The sequence below is a fragment of the Vulpes vulpes genome, chromosome 12 (genome assembly GCF_048418805.1).
Source record: "Vulpes vulpes isolate BD-2025 chromosome 12, VulVul3, whole genome shotgun sequence".
Taxonomy (NCBI): Eukaryota; Metazoa; Chordata; class Mammalia; order Carnivora; family Canidae; genus Vulpes; species Vulpes vulpes.
Window position 1 is genome coordinate 149,564,208 of NC_132791.1, and position 21,717 is coordinate 149,585,924.

Consider the following 21,717-nt stretch of genomic DNA (forward strand, 5'->3'; position numbering starts at 1 on the left):
GAACTATAGAATTTATTACCTAGTTACAACTAGGGACAATATAATGCAATTAATTAAATTGCCCAAAACCAAATTTTAAATTGTACTTATGTATCATCTAAATGTCATAGTGTTTAACAGTTCTACATACCACTGACAAATGGTGAATACGTGCTGAATACAATAAGTAAATATACTTAATATTGACTTAAGAAAAAAATTGTTTAAGGCAATGTTTTTCTTCCAAGGTTTAGCTACAGAAGTAAATAAGCCAAGCACTTTAATATGAATCAAAGTTGCATTTCAAAAATGAAATATTTTTCTATCAGTTCTCTGAGAAGCAGAAAGGCAAGAGGAATATCTAACACTTCTTTTGCAGCAAAATTATATAATTTGTGCAGAAATGTCTGCATGTGTAGTGATGATTATGAGGAAGATAGAGGGGAGGAGAAACCTAGAATTTTATAAAAAAATTAAATTAAGAAAAACCAAAGCATGCCTTAAGGCATACCTATATGAACGCAATGAGGAAAAAAATTTCCATATTTGGAACTTTTTTTTTAAGTGTAAAGCTCAGAACTGATACAAGAATTTTTTCTGTTGACTAGAGGTTAAACTCTTAAGGACTCTCCACTTTTCCTTTCTCTCCTTTATTGAGGTTTTTTTTTTTAATTTCTAAAGGACTTCTCTGCTTTAACATGGGCAATATTCAAAATATAAAACTTACACATGTCATTTAAGAGAGTAAGAGCACCATTATAATATATTATATAATTTTCAAATACGGGCAGCCCCTGTGGCACAGCGGTTTAGCGCCACCTGCAGCCCGGGGTGTGATCCTGGAGACCCGCGATAGAGTCCCAGGTCGGGCTCCCTGCATGGAGCCTGCTTCTTCCTCTGCCTGTGTCTCTGCCTCTCTCTCTCTCTCTCTCTCTGAATAAATAAATAAATAAATCTTAAAAAAAAAAAAAAGAATTCAAATACATATAGATTCCAACCATAATGGAAATATAGTTGAATATCCAACACTTCATCTGAAAGGTGTTTTCTAAACTAAATCCTAATTATCAAAACGGCTAACAAAAAAGTCTCATTGAATGTATTCATTTACTTCCAGTTAATTTTGGCTAACCTAAATTTTATTCAACCAATCATTCTGCAAATACTTATTTATCATTAATCATGTGGAAGGTAATAAGGGTACATTGGGTAAGAAAAATTGCGATGGTATCTGTAATTTATTTTATACGCCCTTATATCAACCAATATAGAAACTTCTAGAGGGATGCCTGGGTGGCTCAGCAGTTGAGAATCTGCCTTCGGCTCAGGGCGTGCTCCTGGAGTCCTGGGATCAAGTCCCACATCAGGCTCCCTGCATGGCGCCTGCTACTCCCTCTGCCTAGGTCTCTGCCTCTCTCTCTCTCTCTGTCTCTCATGAATAAATAAATAAATAAAATCTTTAAAAAATAATAATAAAGAAAAAAACTTCTAGAATCTTACAATGTGATACTTCTTGATAAAAATATTTCTCCAGGGCAGCCTGGGTGGCTCAGTGGTTTAGCGCCACCTTCAGCCCAGGGCCTGATCCTGGGGATCCGGGATCAAGTCCCAGGTCAGGCTCCCTGCGTGGGGCCGGCTTCTCCCTCTGCCTGTGTCTCTGCCTCTCTCTCTCTCTCTCTCTCTCTCTGTGTCTCTTATGAATAAATAAATAAAATCTTTAAAAAAATATTTCTCCAAATATGCATTATTTAGAATCAGTAAATCATACTTCAGTAATATTCCAAAGAAACATTCTAATAACAGAGAGGGCTATCTGGCACAGAAATATGCCAGCAAAAATGAACAATCTATTTCAGTAATCTTAAATCACACTACTTAAATATGGAATTTAATGTTCTTACATAATGCTCAAAGTATTTTTCTTTTAATCTGTTCCCGAATGCCTTATTATATTAAAAAAAATTGATTTTTATATCACTTGGCATTTTATGTGCTTTGATAGAGTACATTTTGCTTTATTAAACCACAATGTGTTTAGGCAGCACTAAAATATTAAAATATGCATCTTAAAAGTGAAGAGATTTTTTTTGCCAACAGTTTTAAATTCCCCATGATAATCAGGTCTAAAAATACTGTAAACCAGTAAACTGATAGAACATAATAGATATCCTACTGTGATCTTTTACACACCACCCCCCAAATGCATTAGTGACTTTAGTTACAATTGGAGTACATATATAGATAAATAGTATTATTTATACTATTTATACATAGTATTTCATGTTGAATATAAATACGTATTTTCATCAAGAACATTTATATTTAATCAAGCTCATTGCGATTAACAGATAAGCAAAACAACAGTTTCATGTGAAGAGGAGAGAGAGAACAGTAAGAGCTGGGAATGACTGTAATGTGGACGAGTCTTTCTAGGGTGATGTAAGGGTTCTGAAATTAGACTGTGGTGATGGTTGCACAACTGAGTATAGACTGAAAACAACCAAACAGCATGCTTGAAATGCATGAATTTTATGGTATGTGAAATAATCTCGATAAAAATGGGGGGGACCCCTCCATATAAAAAAATTCTTCAAGCTCCAGTCTCTAAAAGTATCCATGGGTATAAAACTGCTGCTTCTTTCACTGTTCAATTATTATATCATCCATCATTTTATTAATTAAGAAAACTACTAAATGCAAAGGTAACAGTGGAAATCATAAGACCTATCTTTGGGTGGTAGCATTATATATCAAATCATTCAGTTTTCCCTAGAGAATGCCTTAAATAATTACTACTTCACATACCTTTATTTATTTTTTTTTAATTTTTATTTATTTATGATAGTCACACAGAGAAAGAGAGAGAGAGGCAGAGACATAGGCAGAGGGAGAAGCAGGCTCCATGCACCGGGAGCCCGACGTGGGATTCGATCCTGGGTCTCCAGGATCACACCCCGGGCCAAAGGTAGGCGCTAAACCACTGCGCCACCCAGGGATCCCCTTCACATACCTTTAAAACAAATCTGTCCAAAAACTCAATATAGATTCTTATACCTGGTAATCCAAGATGCTGAACCCCAAGCCTTTATGATCTTTTACTAGTTCAACAATCTTGACTTCAGGAGACCACAGTGCTAACTCTTCCTCCTCATCTTCCTCAGTATTGATGTCTACATTGTGGTTAGCCTGAAACACCAAAGAGGATAAATGCTTCAAACGTCGTCCTTTCAATTCTGAAAAGAATTAACATACTGGGAATCTCATAGCTTCTTCTCCAACTGGGAATTCTCATTGGCATGCATGCTTTATCTTTTTAACCTTTTCAGAAGGGGCATGCACAGGGGCACACACACTCTAGTATATCTTCATGAAAATTCAAGTACTTAAAAAATGCAGACTGTTTATACAGTTGGATTTTTTTAATGTAAAGTACCTGTTTCACTCAAAATATTAACACTGACCTCTTATACTTCAATGAGTTCTGTCATCCCATTAGAAGCATAAAAGGAAAAATATGCAATTTAAGGAAAAATGAAAATATTATACAAAGTCAAAGCTTATAAGATATTATATAAGTAGCAAGACCTGAATTTATATTTACAGTGAGAGACAGAAAGAGGCCTGCCAGAGAGAGGATAGTACAAGACATAAGAGAAACCACTTCTGTTGGCTCCTGGAAGTTTTCAAGAAAAACTTCACTAGAAAAATATAGTGGAAAAAATCCAATTCCTTGGGAATCATGTAAATCTAAAAACTGGTTAAAAAAAAATTCAGTGAGTTGAAATAATGAAAATCTGGTCTTGGAGGACATAATCCGGCAAAACTATCCAATACAAGTCCATGGTTATTTTCCTTGACTTCATACTCCCAAATCCCCCTATTCCAAGCTCCTCCCTCCTTTTAGGGAGAGTCATTGCTAGAAGTCATTCTAGGAAGCTAAATGATAGTGAGTCAACGAGTTGACTACACAGAAGAAGAGCTGCTTCAACCTTCAGTTTTTAATACTATTTATAGCACCGTATTATGTTTTCATATAATTTATCTTCCTCAAAATACTCTGACCTTCTCTCTGAAGCTCAAAGATTATCTTCTTTTTCTTTGTAGCCTCAGCAACTAACAAGATGACAGTCTAGAATGAAAACTCTATGTGGGCAATCATGGAGTTTACCAATAGTTATCCACTCAGCCCATAATAAAGCCTGGCTGGCAGTAGATGCTCAATAAATATTTGTTCAATACATTAGCAAATCATCCATCTTTGACTGCATTTCCCTTGAATTTTTTAAATTACAACTACAGACTAAATAATAATTTTTAAAATTAGTTTAAAAATTTTGAGTGCTCCTCATAAATAAAATCAAAGTGCATCATTCCTACAAACATAATTTTGAATGGCTTGCATAAGAAAATCTGTTTAATGAAACCAAAGGGAGGGGACCCCTCTAATGTGGAAGAGTTAGACGCTACAGCAAGTACAGAAACATTTTCTAAATTATGGTTGGTCCAGATCTCAAACTGTCCCTGCAGGACATGGAAAGTCAATACTCAATCCATGGGTGGATTGAGTCTAAACATGGGAACGATTCCTGGGTTCTTGAATTACAAAACTTGAAATCCGTGGGATGTTCTGGATCAATAACCTCTGTATATATGAGTCTGATGTGAGGAAAGGATATTTAAAAAGAACACATTATACCTTCCAATAAAAAGTAAAGTTCCAATGGCTAATACAATATGATTGATATTTTCCTGGGGCATTTAATACCCTCACTGACTAATGAGCATTAGAATTTTGGCTGAGCTGCCTAACCAGATAAGACTTAAGAACCCAAGATGAAAAGAAAATAAAAAAGAACCCAAGATGATATGGGGATAATTGGGGGGGGGGGGGGGAGGAAGAAAAGCAAGCCAGGATTTTAAGAAACCGTACACACTTATAAAACCTAAGTTTACAGAAATTTCAAGGCATCCAAGGTATATAAGATATTGTACTCCAACCTGAGATATATCACTTTGATACAATCAATCCTGCATAACTCCTGTATTTACAGAATGGGAAGCAATCAACTAATGGGCAGCAAGGTTGACATTTAGAATAATTCAAAGCTGTTGTTTACCCATTGTGGTAAAGGATGACAGATGGGAGCACTGAGTCAGCAAGCTGGGTGATTTACACACCCTGTAAAATGAGATTAAAGGCATTTTTATCAATCTTTAGAGGTAAGCCCTCATCCCCATTGAATTTTAGTAAAGATACTAAGAATCACAAAAGTGACATGAGTCCCTTCCTTGAAATGTTTTACCAAAGATAAACATTAAAAAGAGATTTTCAATCAATAATGGACTAAGAATTCTTACACACCTAGTACAGAATAAAAACACTATGAGAGACAAAATAATCTGATAACATGACTCTGCTCACAGGAGCTAAGTTTTCTTGTAAAAGCAAGCTTAAAACACATGAAGGTATCTATGACCCTAAGACAGTACCAGCCTCTTACATACTTTAGGAAATCAGGAAACAAAGATGGGTGGACTGGAGGAGGCAAGAACTACAGTTAATTTTTCCCAAGCACTTTGCATGTGCGAGGCATTGCACTAAGAGCCACAGATTACTTCATTTCCTTCTCACGCAAACTAATGAGGGTAGTAAATACTCTAAGTGTCCTCAGTTTTCAAAGAAAGAATATAAACAGCAAGTCAAGTTATTTGCTCAAAAATTCACAATCATTAAATGGTAGGGGCAGGATTAGGGTCCATGTATCTTGAAGCTCAGACCACAGTGGAGTAAAGGGAAGGGTCTACGTGTCTAAACTGGTGTTAATGGAATTATAATCTGTAAGAGTCTGGAAAGGGGGTTGAGAGGGTAGGGTAGGGGAAGTGGCATAAAAGATGAGGTTACAGGGGTGCCTGGGTGGCTCAGTCAGTCAAGAGTCTGCCCTCAGCTCAGGTCATGATCCCAGGGTCCTGGAATTGGGCCCTGCATGGGGCTCCCTGCTCAACAGGGAGCTACTTCTCCCTCTCCCCACTGCTGGTGCTCTAATAAACAAATAAAATCATTTAAAAAAAAAAAAAAGATGAGTTTACAACTGGTATAAGATGACAAAGCACAGGCTTAAAAAAAAAAACTGTTTTCATAATCACAATGTTCTTTAAAAAAAAAAAAGAGTACCAAGAGCAAAGAAAATGTTATTTTATTCGCTGACCTTCTGAAGGCTTTTACAGCAATTTTTACTCACTTCGAAATTGGTCATAGATCTTCATATTTCTAAGGCTCTGAAAAAAGGAAGTCCATTAGATACTCAACACTCACCAGCATCTTAAACTTAAGATGAACTGAGTTGAACTGGGAGCCAAAGGTAATGAGCCCAGGAAATTACTAAAAATAAAAAAAAGTTCTCTAAAATCAAAGTGCATGCACATTAATGTCATCAACATTTCAAGGGGAAAAAAAAGTAAGAAAAAAAGTTTTATGATGTTAAATGAAAAGTAACAGTTCGTAAAGTTATGCATTATTGCCTTGGAGCACTACTATAGTCAAAAGAAGAAGGAAACTTCTGCCCCCCTTCATATTAAATACACTCTTCAGGGCATCCTTGATGAATGCTCATTCCTGTGGGAACCACAGTATATTTAGTTAGTACCTCCATCTCAGGAAGAAGGGTTTCGGTGGTCCTTGGTTCATCCACAGAAGCTTCATCATCAAATAATCGTCGACAGCAAACTAAGGTAAAGGGAGGTGGAACCTCTTTGAGAAAAGAGACTGCCTCTCGGCGAGATTTCCCATACAGTTGGACACCATTAACCTGGAAAGATAAAGGGTTAAGTCAGAATTGAGGAGGCCCAACGGGGCACCTGGGAGGCTCAGTGATTGTCTGCCTTTGGCTCAGGGCCTGATCCCGGGGTCCTGGGGTCGAGTCCCACATCAGGCTCCCCACAGGGAGTCTGCTTCTCCCTCTGCCTATGTCTCTGCCTCTTTCTCTGTGTCTCTCATGAATAAATAAAATCTTAAAAAAAAAAGAGGCCCCAAAGAAAAAAAAAAACAAAGTCCCATGATCACAACAATCTATCAAAATAAAAACAGGATTATTTTCTCTGTGAACAAAGGGTCTAAATGTAACCACATTATTTTAGTAGTAAATAAAAACATTAGAAATCAAACGTATAAAAATTAAGACTAAACCTTTACTGAATTTCAATGAAGTATGAGATGTGTGCAGATTACAAGTGATCTGCCTAATTTTTCATACCTCAGTCACGATTTCTCTTTTCTACCCTCCAATGCTGAATTCTCTCATCTACCTCTACACTTCCCTCCTTAAACACACTAAATATCATTGCTAGCCTTCCTAAGACCATCTCCTTTTGCTTTTTCATTTCATTAAAATATCACTATAGATATTAGCACTAATTTTAAGGCTACAATTAAAAATCAATCAAATTACAATGTGTAGTTAACAAAATCTAGGATACTCAGCTGTCAAAATTTAGCATCATTTTTCACAATTTTCTTTCACATGCTATAAACTCTTGATACCATCCTTGAGAAATCATGTCTATCGAAAAGATATACATGTAAGTTTGCCTCCATTCTATTCTTACATGCTCTGTTCACAGTCCTCAAGGACAGGAAGTGTGTCAGTTTTCAAACTGTTTGATGTGTGTTCCATATGCTTAAAAGAACAAAAGGATAACCAACTACTCCTTACTAATGCTTAATGCTTATCACCACAAAATTATCTAAGTTTCATGCTTTAGTGCACAGTAATAATATCTTGCAAACATTATTTAGAAAGGTAAACTTATTCTCATTTTTTATGTATTTGACTTAAGCTCCAGAAGCTCTCTCGGTTCTGACTTAGTGCCACTAAAAACCAATCTGTCTGCTACTCCCCAAAAGCTGAGGCATGAGCATAATCCAGGCATCAACCAATCTTTTCGCATCTGATTCTCACCTTCCTGGGAGGGTTCAGTGGCATGATTGGTTTTAAAGATATTTCTGGGCTGGCATTAATTTCTGACAGGTCCAGTGCTAATGTCTAGATAACTATCACAGGGCTGACTTTCCTGGGAGAAACCTTTGCACAAAATCTGTCATTCTCAGAGAATATGACACTGTGGGTTGTTAGAAGTACCTCAGCAGCAGCAGCCTGAGCCTCAAGTCAATCATCCCTGGGAGCCACTCTCAGGCCTGCAACATACAAGCACTTAGCCATCAGGCCAGACACCATCTCTCTGCCTCTTAATTATTTACAGAGATATCACCACAGAGTAAAGAGACCCATATGTGCTTCAGGGTGCTGGCCCTGGCAGAAAAGTAATTATCTCTCAAGACTTTCTGACTGATGAAAGGGATCCAGGGGACAGCAAGTTCAGCAGCTGATAAAGGTTTTTCCTTGTTAGAACTGAAAGTCAACTTTCACTGGTCACATCATGTCCTCAGTGCCAACTGGTACCAAAACATAGAAAGTTCTAAGATCATCCAAACGGGTAGTACTCTATACTGAAAACAAAGCAAGCAGATACAACCAAAGCAAGAATTCTACGCATATGCAGGCCTTAGTTTGTGTTTCACATTACTTCAACAAATTAGAAAATCACTTTTCAGGTTTTTATCTTGGAGTACATTTAAATATTTATTTAGCTCATTACTTATTCATTTGAATTGTCTCCAATTATTATAGCAGTGCCTGGTAGTCCTCCTCACTACTCTCTACTGTTTAAGGGATTGGTCACATTTCCCATTACCAACTTCTATCTAAGAGGATTTATGGCTGCTGTAAATAGCTGCTCTGGGCTGAGACTTGGCACAATGTCCTAACCCCAAAGCATATTTGTGTTTCTGGTTTTAAGCTCTAAGGAGTACACTACACACACACACACACACACACACACACACACACACACACACACACACTTTAGGTTCAGGAGTTTATTTGGCTAACTTTAGAGAGATTTTTTTTATTTCTATATTTGGTTATTCAGAATAGGCCAATTTTTATTTTAGAGTTCACAGTATTTCTCTGGGCCCTCCTACTTGAGACCCTCTTAAGTGCTATCAAGTCTCAATCATTCAGACTTTGTGATTAGAAAACACACACAGTACACATTTGCAGAATACATAATACTGTACAAGTATTATCCCACTACATTACCTCATTCAATCCTCATTCATCTTATCCCATAAAGATTGTTTATGCCTTTTCACAGCGATAATACTGCCAAGATCTCACAGTGAGATAATGCTTTAAAGGTTACATGGATGAGTGCAGCCACTCTGGAAAACTGCACGGAGGTTCCTCAAAAAGTTAAAAATAGAACTACCCTACAATCCAACAATCACACTACTGGGTATTTACCCAAACAGTACAAAAACACTAATTCAAAGGGATACATGTACCTCAATGTTTATAGCAGCATTATTTACAATAGTCAAATCATGGAAGCAGTCCAAGTGTCCATTAACTAATGGACGGACGGACACACACACACACACACACACACACACACGAATATTATTCAGCCATAAAAAAGAATGAAATCTTACCATTTGCAATGACATGAATGGAGCAAGAGAGCATAATGCTGGGAAACAAGGCAGTGAGTGAAAAGCAAATATGATTTCACTTGTAGAATTTAAGAAAACAAACAAATGAGCAAAGGGGGGAAAAAGAGAGACAAGTCAAGCAGGAGATTCTTAATTACAGAGAACAGAGGGTTACCAGAGGGGAAGTAGATGGGGAGTGGGTGACATAGGTGAAGGGTATTAAGGAGTGCACTTGTGATGAGAGCTCGGTGATGTAGGAATTGTTGAATCACTATATTATATGCCTGAAACTATTAAAATACTGTATGCTAAAAAAAATAAAGTTTAAGAGATACCTGGGTGGCTCAGCCAGTTAAGTGTATGACTCTTGATCTCGGCTCAGGTCATGATATCAGGGTTGTGAGACTGAGCCCTGCATCAGGGTCCATGCTCAGCATGGAGTCTGCTTGAGATTTTTCTCCCCCTCCCCCACCTTTGCTCCTCTCTGCTCTGCCCTCCCACAACCCTTGCTCACACTCGCTCAAATAAGTAAAATCTTTCAAATAAAGTTTACATTGATGATACTCCATTAGATCCTCACAAAAACATGGTGAGACAGGCATCTATTGATAAAAAAAACAACTGTTAAAAATTCAGTAACATGTCAAAGGACATGATGTAAAGCTGTGGGAAATTTAAAAACAGAAGCAGCTCTTCTGACTTCAAACCTGTGCTTCACTCCCTATCTCCAGTTTTTTCACCAGAAATCTCTACTTAAGAATGTAAGTATACTACTCTTATTATACCACATTCCATTACAAGATGGAAGGCCCATGGGATCATAATCTTGGCTAAAGCACAGAGGACTCAGTTGATGGCTGGGATCATGCACACTTCCTTCATACTTGCCAATAATCCTTTATCACTTACCACATTCTAGTTTTTAATCATACTTAATGCCACTGAATTGTACACTAAAAATGGTTAAAATGGTAAATTTTATGTTATATATGCATTTTTTTTGGAGAAAAAGTTTATTACTTTTTTAATAATAGAATTAAAATTAAAATACAAGAATTAAAAAATTTTTAATTGTAGTTAACCTGTCACATTACATTAGTTTCACATATACAATATATGTATATTCCTCACAAAAAAAACGATAATCAAACTGGTTTTCACTAATTCCACTTCTCTCCAAACAAAAATATCTCTTTTCTTAATACCTAAAAACTACACAGTATAGAAATAGCCTCTAATCTATAGATTATCATGTGTGATATCCATAAAGCTATGTATGTGCCCTGGCAATCAAAAGAGAAAGATATGATCTCAGTACCAAAACAATAAACAAAAACCAAAAATCCCTTAAGTCATGCAGTAAAACCCAAAGGCATTATTCCTCAATAAGCATCCCAGTATGATTCCTTGACCACTTTTTTTTTTTTATTGGAGTTCAATTTGCCAACATATAGCATGACACCCAGTGTCCTTGAGCACTTCTAAAAATCAGCAACTTACTACATCTTAACACAGGACTCCAATATCTTGCCCTCCCATGCTTATGACAAAATTTAACAACCAGTCATAGCAGCTTTCCCTCTGACCTCAAAATCAGCCCAGAATTCTGAACATACTTTTCTGGGTGGCCAGACACTGCTAAAAAATGCAGTTGCATCCAAAAACAACCCCATTTGCTATCCCTGTCATTTCATTTTGAGTAAACATAGACTTTAGAAAGACATCTCTAAAATCAAGGCCCATGGGAGTCTAATCTTGGCTAAAGCTATGAGGTTGATTCTATTAAACCCAAGTTAGAGCTACTGTGGTTCCCAACTCTTGGCAAAACCCTCTTTTACATACCCTTCTCTAAGTTTGACCATTCTCCACTTTTTTTTTTTTTTAAGGAGCTTAGGAAATAGTATATTTGAAAAAACAGTGAAATGGGAGATAGAACATGAATTAAAGTCCTCATGCTATAAGTGTATAAAGCTGGGGAAAATCAAAGCTTTATTTTCCTGTCTGTAAAACTAGAAGATTCAATGCTGTTTGCTTGTTATGTTAGCTCTAGAACTATTCAATCTAACAAAATCTCTCAAGGTCATATCAGAGTAGAAGTACTCTAGAATTTCTCTAAGTAAAGAAGGCTGGGGAGCCTGAGGTCATCCAGCTAGCCTAACTCTTTTAAATATAACCAATAAAACTTGCAAATAAATGTGACTACATGCTGCAAACATGGGGTAGGAATTCATCTCTTAGAAAGAACTTTGCTAAAACAAAACAATACAAAAACCTAATTATGCTATCAAACTAAAATGGGACATTAGCTTCTTTCTCAATCACTTAAATAAAGCACTCAAAAGGACATCTGAGGAGTCCTAAAAGATGGGGAAAATGAACTGAAAGCATATTATCTGTTTTCCTTATCATTACATAGGCTATATTTTTCTTTGCCTTTATTTCATTTTTTCTAGTTTTATTGAGATACAATTGACACATAACATTCTGTAAGTTTAAGGTGGATAATGTGATGATTTGACATACATCTATATTGTGAAATACTCTCACACTGAAGTTAGTTAACACATTCATCACCTCACATAGTTCCCATTTGGTGTATATGTGTGTGGTAAGAACATTTAAGATCTACTCTTACGGTGACTTGGAGACCATTGTTAACAATATTATGTTGTATACTTGAAAAGATAGTCTCCAAGTATTTTTCAATTTCAGTAGTTCACATTACATGGGCTGTAATGTAACTCAGTGAATTTCTTATAAAAATACATTTTCCTACAACTTAGAAATTCCTGTTCTGTGTCTTTTATCTCTCAGAAACCTTACCTCAAGAAGTTCATCCTCTGGCTGCAGGAGGTTCAGTGCATCAACAGGACCACCTGGAGCAATTGAAGAGATATAATGGTGCCCATCAAAGGAATCCACTTCCATGCCAAGCCTCAGAGTGTGAATGGGCAGCAGCTGTAGCAAAACACAAAGCAATAACATCAAACGTGACAAAGACACATCCAGCTGTTAATCCTCCATCAAGTATTATTTTGACATGAAAACCCCACCTCTTGAATAAGATCACCAAGATCCCAGGAGAGGACAGTAATGGGAAAACTAGCCACCAATAAAATATGAATAATTGTCTTCTTGTCCTCACTCCTCTTTTCCTTTCAGATTCCCTAGGAATGGAGAGATAGATGTACAAAGTCCTGCCTTCATTCTAAGTAGCAGGCTTTCCAAACTTTCTATAGTTCCCAGTATGTATTCCATGTTTCATTTCTCTGCAGGGTTTCCCACCTCCCAGAACATTCTAGTTCCTCTTTATTACCTACTTTCCATTTACACTTCAATACCAAGGCAGTGTCATTTCCAGGAAGCCCTTCCTGATATCTGAGTTACTGTGCCTCTGTTTGGAGTCCCAGACCACCCTGTACAGATCTCTATCACAGCTCACGACCTACTGTGTTTAGAATCCCTATTTTCTGCTTAATCCCCGAGTACAAAGTCTATATCTTCTGCTCTCTATAACCTCGGGCCCTACAAGAGTACTAGGCACTAAACATGGACTCATTAAATGCTTTTTTTTAAAACTAATCTATGAAAAATGATATGTCACTTGAGAACTCCTTTTCCATCTCACCGAGAACTCCTTTTCCATCTCACCAACTTAAGTGAGAACAATTTCTAGTTGAGGGACAGTAGGTATGTAATAAGGAAGGCAATTATTATTCCATCCTAGGATTGATGCTATTGGCTTAGAAGGATTCATATGGGCTCAGATATGAGTTGAGGGTTAAGAAATTCTAGCCAATGTCAAAGTAAAGAGATGAGACTTGGTGTTGTTGGCGGCAAAGGTCAAATGCACTCACCAAACTCTACTCTCTTGACTTTTAAAGATGGAGCTCATGATTTCTCATTGTGGCTATATAAACTCAAATGTGGTAAATGGTACTAATTATGATTTATGTTTCCTCTACCTATAGTCTGTTTATCTAAAAATACAAGACCCACCTCTAGCTATATATTTGATAAGGAGAAAATTCTATACAGCATGGCAATGCACCCACAACATGGCTCTTTCCTTCATATTTCCTATTCTCTAAGATCCCTCATCTCTGAACTTGTCACCTCCCCTTAGTCATCCACTGAGTCCCCAGAGTTCTACAGGCCTTCCTCCAGACATCATCTGGGGCTCATTTCCTTCCCACTATACACACAGAGACAAATGGGAATTGGTAAGCAATCCAGCACACCAAGACCTCAATGACTTAAAACAGGCATGAGGGACTTCTGGCCCTGGGCTAATTTTCTGAAAATTAAGTGCTCTTGACCACCAAGCACTTCAGAATCTACAACTACCTCTGGCAAGAAGATGTTCTAGTGCTCTAAATGGAAGGTTAACATTGATTTTATTCTTGTCCCGTCTGTGATTTCTCTATTTCTCACTGTTGTCCCCTCATTTTCTTGTGTAGTCATTGTACCAAATCATGTATATCAAACCAGAAGAAGACATGTTTCCTTATTAATGTTGATGTTTGGTTTTTAGTTTTTTTCTTTAGTAGTAGGAGGTTAATAAAAGGAGAGATATGTTTCTGTAATAAGAACTAACCCACCCATCTCTGCCTCCTCTCTCCCTTTCTTTGTTATGGAGCAAAGAGTGGTCAGTGCATCCATCCATAGGTCATCTCAAGTGGTATGAAGACTGCTTGCAAGAAGAGATTGCTCAATTTTCAGGAATTTTGCAAGTCAGCTGTTAAATGTAGCTATCACTAAAAATTAAATTCTGTGAACCACAATTAAATAAATGATATTAAAAATAAATATAACAAGCACTCAAAATCCATCACTTCCTAGTTATTTTTACACTTTACCTTTTTAAAGAGACTTCTATCTGTTATACATGTACAGTAGAAATACTTTCTAAAAACTATCTAAATACTCTCTTTATGTACTACTGAAGGGATGAACTGAAAGATGAAATGGATGATTTGTTGAGTTGCTAAATGAAGCTGGGGAAGGTAGTTAATTAGCTCTGTTCCCACAGAGAAATCTGAAATGATGAAGTGCTATTGTGAATCGTTTCCCAACTCAGTATTCAGTGATGTCATTTTGGTGGCTTGAAATCTGCCATGGTTGGACTATTTACACCACAGATACTGGTAAATGCTACAAATTTGGGTTGCTTTTTTTTTATTTCTTTTGTTGTTTTGAGAGCTAGACCCTTACCAATATATCACCAATCTACAATCTTGTCTAGACATGATATCTAGCATATATTTATAGAATATAAAATAAACTGTATGCAAGGATTTGAGTTATGATCTGGAATCAGGTAAATGAAACAGTCCTGACCCCCCACAGCACTAATATCTAGTATAAAATACAGATAATAAATAAGCAAGAGGGCAGGCAGATACAAACAAGTAAGAAAACAATTCACAAACAGGGGATCCTGGGTGGCTCAGCTGGTTAAGCGTCTGACTCTTGATTTTGGCTCAAGTGATCTCAGGGTTATGAGATGGGAGCCCTGCATCAGGCTCTGTGTTCTGCAGGGAGTCTGCTTGAGATTCTCTCCCTTTGCCCCTCATCCTGCTCACACTCTCAATTTCTCTCTCTCAAAAAAATAAATCTTTAACAACAACAACAGCAACAAAGAAAACAATTCGCCAACAAGCAAGTGAAAACCAAATAACTACTAATTGTAACAAATGCTATGAAGGAACTAATGAGGGTCAAGATACTACACACCACTGGTGGAGGCTATTTTGGAAAGTTGATCGGGGTAGGCTTCCCAGAGATGGGGAGATTTGCGATAAGAATTGAAGGGTAAGGGATGCCTAGGTGGCTCAGCAGTTAAGCGTCTGCCTTTGGCTCAGGACGTGATCCCTGTCCTGGGATCTGGTCCCCCTTCAAGCTCCCTGTGAGGAGCCTGCTTCTCCCTTAGCCTGTGTCTGTGTCTCTCTGTGTGTCTCTCATGAATAAAGAAATAAAGTCTTTAAAAAAAAAAAAGAAGGGTAAGATCGCATCAGCTCTACAAAGAGCCTGTTGGGGGGCTCTGCTTGTGGGGGGTTAATGAAAAAGGTAACTACTAAATTTTTGTTCGAGCAACTGAGTAGATGGTGATAGCAATTTCTGCATGGAAGTGCCCAAATTAAAAGACACTGCTTTACAAACACACTGTTGCTACCTACTTAAAAATATGCCCCCATAAAAAAAATAAAAGGATTAAGGAGGGAACTGATCCAATCCCTTCATTCAGCCCCTGTTACTAATCCTGAGCTTTTCATTCAGCTGACCCCACTCCCCACCACATTCATGCAACAGCTCAAGTCAGTAATAGGCTGGAGCATAGAGGAACAACAAGACGGTCACCCATGGAATCCCTCACCTTCCAGACAGAGGGCTATACCCTTATAGGCTATTCTCTCAGTTATCTATAAACAGCACACGCTCCCTAGAAACTTAAACCATGAACTAAACACACATGCTCCATCTTCAATCAAGCTGAACAAATAAACCTGAAATGATGTTTACGAAATCTGTCAATCTGAAAGAGGCCTACCTAATATTAGTTCTGAATCTAAATCTGAGTACAGCTGGGTTTTTGAGACTTCATGTTACATTGCTGCAGGCTTCTCTGCGGGAGCAGGACTGTTTAATTACCTGTCCCAGCTGCATTTAGCAACTAAACAAATCAACCATTTCATCTCTCTCTTTCAGTTGTCCACCCCTCTGGTATTCTGAGTTCTTAGAGAGCAGAAAGTGCTAAAATGACAGAAGTGGGTGCAAGAGACAGATGATTGATGCCTTCACACATATCCCATGTTATGCTTTACTGATGCTTATTCAATGTGCTTTGCAAGGGGTCCTATTTAAATTGACAAAGTTAATGGGCAGCAGGATTTTCATGATCCTGATGTGACAAGTAAAAGATACAAGGAAATATATCCAAGGAAAAGTATGACCATTGTGTGATTTACTGTCAGTGCTAAAATGACAAAGATCAAATGAGACCTAGCAAGCTAGAGTCCTTCGAACTGTGAGTGGAGAGACCTGTCATGAAGCAAACCGCAGTTCATTCATTTTGCTTAAAGATCTACTTTTAGGACCCTAAAACAAGATATCAGAATGCTCAAGTGAGAATATAAATGATATTGCTTCAGGGTAAAAAAAAACCCTTCTGGAGAGGAACAGATATGTCAGGAGAATGGGGGAGGATGCTTCCAAAAAGCTGAACTCAAAATAGGAAAGAACCCCATGATTGGCTCTTGTAACATACACACACACACACACATTGAAGATGTTAAATGCCATTTATGTTTAAAAGTTAGAGGGAAAGAATTACTAATTTTACCATACAAAAAAAAAAAAAAACTTAAAAAAAAATTTACTCATTCATGAGAGACACAGAGAGAGAGGCAGAGACACAGGCAGAGGGAGAAGCAGGCCCCCTGCAAGGAACCCAATGCAGGACTCGACCCCGGATCCCAGAATCACGCCCTGAGCCAAAGGCAGATGCTCAACCACTGAGCCACCCAGACATCCCAAAAACAAACTTTCCAAGAATGAAGCTACAACTTTTAAACAGTGAAATACAGGGCAGCCCGGGTGGCTCAGCGGTTTAGTGCTGCCTTCAGCCCAGGGCCTGATCCTGGAGACCTGGGATCGAGTCCTGCGTTAGGCTCCCTGCATGGAGCCTGCTTCTCCCTCTGCCTATGTCTCTGCCTCTCTCTCTCTTTGCCTCTCATGAATAAATAAATAAATAATATTTAAAAATAAAATAAAAATAAACAGTGAAATATAGCATAAGCCCCTCACCCATCTAAAATTTTAATTCTGAATATTCAAAAAATACACACTGTGTACTCTTTTGTACAGAAACACAGCAAAGGTTCTTTTTAGGTTCCTAACAGCAAGGTCAAGAGTCAACTGGCATTTATCCTTTTGTTTTGTTTGGCATTTATCATGTTAAATATCATTGAGGTTACCTGCCTAGCCTGCATGATATTTGAGCTTTTGACATCTGATCTAACACTTTGCACGTATGACTCCTGTTCTACTTTTGTTCTTGGTATTTTCTCCACCTGGAATATCCAGTTATTTCCCTGAACTCATTCTTCAGGGTACACTTCAAAGGCCATCCTCCCAATAAACCTCCTTTGCCTTTCTTGAGAAAGTCCCACCTCCTTCTCTGAGCAAATAGAAGGCCTTTTAATAATACCTCAACAGTATAGCATTCTCAGTGGAGTGATGCAAGGAAAAGAATCACAATTTCTTTAGGGACCTCACCATAAACTACAGAATTAGAATAATAGTTGGGAGGAACAAAACAGGACATATGTATTTTGAAAAAGCTCCTTTTTCTCATAGGCCACCTACCCTAGCTGAGCACCTCGATTACTACAGTTACTCGATCCTGTGCCTTCCACTTTTTTTTTTTTTAAGATTTTATTTATTTATTCATGAGAGACACAGAGAGAGGCAGAGACACAGGCAGAGGGAGAAGCAGGGTCCATGCAGGGAGCCCGATGGGGGACTCGATCCCCGGGACTCCAGGATCACACCCTGGGCTGAAGCCAGCACTAAACCGCTGAGCCACTTGGGCTGCCCGCCTTCCACTTTCTACTAAAAAAGAGACCAGGAAAGTGTAAAAATCACACACCTGAGAACTCACAACAGTAGCTGCCTCTGGGGAGGAGACCAAAGGGACTGGGATGGGAGGGTAACTTATTTTTTTGCAGGATGTACTTCTGTAACTTTTTAATTTTGGGGCTTGCCCCTATATCATTTATTCAAAAGAAAAAGAATGGCTCAGATATAGAAGCCAGATAACCTCTGACTTGTTTCCCAGTTTTGCCACTTACTTGCTGCATATGACTTTGGGCAAGACACTTTACCTGCCTGACACTCAGTTTCCACATATTACAGTTGGAAAGAAGAAAACAGCTGCTGACCAATAGGTAACTGTGACAAATAAAGGAGAAAATGTATTTAAAGCAAAGAACCAATCCTGGTAACCAACTGGTAACACTGCAACTCTTAGAAGGCCGGGTCCATCCCACTGACTTAAAAATTAGATTTACTTGTATTGAGTGAAGGGGAAATTCACATTGGAATGTCCTTTAGTTCAGAGAATACAATTCAGGAAGGAAATAAAGAGAAATTTGTCAGCCTGTCTTGTCAAAACCAAAGAACAGGACGTGTTATTTTTATTTCCCACGCCAGGGATCTTACTAATGCTCATTCTGAATCACAATTGATGGCCAGCAAAAAGGTCACTGGAATGAGCTTAATGCTTCTCCCTCACAGTGCTGTGATTATCTTAAGAGTAAACAGTTGCCAAGAAAGCCATCCCTAAAAGTACAAGTCTCCCAGATGCGGGAAAACTGTTCTCATGTCTTGATTAACGGCTTCCTAGAAGCAGTGCAGCTAATGCTTAAGCCACTGTAAATTGCTTTCACCTCCCTCTTTCCCCACAACTTCATCCACCTCACAAGAAAACCATATCTATTAACACTGGCCAGTAAATATATGCAAGTGCTTCTTGAATGGTCATCAAGAGTGGTGGCAATAGGGCAGTAAACTGGAGTAACCATCTGAAGACAGGTAGACCCTTAGGAACAACAGCTATAGTCATGAAACATGACTACAGCTACATGACTATAGTCATGAAACTGAGCCTAGGTGGCTCAGGGTTGAGCATCTGCCTTTGGCTCAAGTCCTTATTCCAGGGTCCTCAGATGAAGTCCCACATCAAGCTCCCCGAGGGGAGACTGCTTCTCCCTCTGTGTCTCTCATGAATAAATAAAATCTTAAGCAAACAAACAAACATGGCCTTTCTAATTAGAAACCTGATGAGAGAAAAAAAAAGAAAAAAAAGAAACCTGATGAGAGGGACGCCTGGGTGGCTCAGTGGTTGAGCCTCTGCCTTTGGCTCAAGGCGTGATCCTGGAGACCCGGGATCGAGTCCCACATCGGGCTCCCCACGGGCAGCCTGCTTCTCCCTCTGCCTGTGTCTCTGCCTCTCTCTCTCTCTCTCTCTCTCTCTGTCTCATGAATAAATAAAACCTTTTAAAAAAATAAAAGAAAGAAAGAAACCTCATGAGACAGAAGAAAAACCTGCAACTTTGACCTCAGATCTTGACACTGCACCACTAAACCTTCCACTGGCGTTACCTGGCACTGCAACTGAAGCCCCGGCTTATCACCATGGATCTGGAAGCCCTGCAGCACCTGCTCTTCCACATCAGCCTCATTTAACATTCTACTCTTCACTTCTTTAGACCCCAACACTGAAACAAACAACTTCCATTCTCCCCACAAGCCGGCCCTATCTTCCCACAGGGCTTTTACACCTGCCACTCGCCAGTGTCCCCGCTCCCCACGTCTTTATCCTTCCAGCCTGAGCTCAGAAAGGCTTTCTCTGGATCTCTCCAAAATGCTCTCTCCTCCCCAATGATGCTGTCACAATCCTGTTTAATCCTTTGCATCACTATTAATAATCTACAACTATTTTACCCAGTATTTTTCACTTGTTTACTATCATGCTCTTACCCAAACCCAGAGTCTAAGCTCTATGAGGGCAAAGCTCTAGGCTCCATTTTGTTGTCCACTCTTGATAGCAGTGCTGGCAGAGTAGGAACTTCAGAGATGAATGAATGTGCTCTAAACTGCTTCTGCTACTATCTAGCTGTAAAACTTGAGGTGAGTCATTGCACCTATGCAAACTTTAGTATCCTCATCTGTGAGGTTCTGCTAGGATAAAGACTCCTTTACATATTGCAGGGGGGGGGGGGACACTGAGAAGCTGCTGAGTCAAGAACTAAACTCGCAATTACAGGAAGATTGTAAAAACTGTAACTCATCAATATAAAGAAATAATCTGTGGACATTTATAGTTAAGAAATTATAGAAAAAAGTATGTGTGATGTTATGTGAGAAAAGCACACATCCCCTCTCTTTCATGCATACATGACATAAAAGGATGGGTATACTAACTACAAATATGTAAATATATACAGGTAACAGCTAAATGTGAAAAGGAAATAGTGCAATTATGGATGACTCTTCCAGGGCAAAAAATGTTAAAGAAATAAATACCTTAGTACAACAAAATTTCAATTAAATATTAAATGTTTTAAAATAGCCTCCTTCTTTTTAAAGCTATAGTCATCAAGACAGTATGGTATTGGCACAAAAACAGACATATAGATCAACAGAAAACCCAGAAATGGGCCTACAACTATATGGTCAGCTAATTTTCGACAAAGCCCAAAAGAATATCTAATGGAAAAGAGACAGTCTCTTCAACAAATGGTGTTGGGAAAACTGGACAGTAACATCTGCAGGGAGCCTGCTTCACCCTCTGCCTATGTCTCTCCCTCTGTCTCTCATGAATAAATAAATATTTTAAAACAATAATTAAATAAATAATAAATTCAAAATGGATGAAAGACCTAACTGTGAGACAGAAAACCATCAAAATCCTAGAGGAGGAGAACACAGGCAGTAACCTCTTTGACCTAAGCCGTAGCAACTTCTTGCTAGACACATCTCCAGAAGCAAGAGAAACAAAAGCAAAAACGAACTATTGGGACTTGAGCAAGATAAAAAGCTTCTGCAAAGCGAAGGAAACAACAAAACTAAAAGGTGGCCTATGGAATGAGAGAAGATATTTGCAAATGACATATCTGATAAAGGGCTAGTATCCAAAATCTCTAAAGAACTTGTCAAACCCAACACCCAAACCCAAATAATCTAGTTAAGAAATGGGAAGAAAAAAAAATAAAAATAAAAAATAAAAAATAAAAAAAAAGAAATGAGCAGAAGACATGAATTGACATTTTCCAAAGAAGACATCCAGATGGCTAACAGACACATGAAAAGATGCTCAGTGTCACTCATTATCAGGAAAATACAAATCAAAATCACAATGAAAAAAAAATCACAGGGGATCCCTGGGTGGCGCAGCGGTTTGGCGCCTGCCTTTGGCCCAGGGCGCGATCCTGGAGACCCGGGATCGAATCCCATGTCGGGCTCCCGGTGCATGGAGCCTGCTTCTCCCTCTGCCTGTGTCTCTGCCTCTCTCTCTGTCTCTGTGACTATCATAAATAAATAAAAATTTTTTAAAAATTAAAAAAAAAGAAAAAAAATCACAAGGAGATACCACCTCACACTGGTCAGAATGGCTAACATTAACAACA

The 21,717-nt window shown here is 38.4% G+C and overlaps 1 protein-coding gene across 14 annotated transcripts in view; it reads right to left on the bottom strand.

Moving 5' to 3' along the window:
* Positions 1-21,717, bottom strand: part of PATJ (PATJ crumbs cell polarity complex component) — a 358,484-nt gene that overhangs the window by 274,686 nt on the left and 62,081 nt on the right. For all 14 annotated transcript variants that reach the window (XR_011995974.1, XM_072730762.1, XM_072730764.1 and 11 more), the window contains exons 15-17: positions 12,350-12,484; positions 6,624-6,785; positions 3,034-3,165 (exon numbers count right to left, since the gene is read on the bottom strand). Coding sequence is in view for 13 of the 14 variants with exons in the window: in XM_072730762.1 (XP_072586863.1) it covers positions 3,034-3,165; positions 6,624-6,785; positions 12,350-12,484 (429 nt within the window). In the remaining variant the exon portion in view is untranslated. The remainder of the gene's footprint in view (positions 1-3,033; positions 3,166-6,623; positions 6,786-12,349; positions 12,485-21,717) is intronic.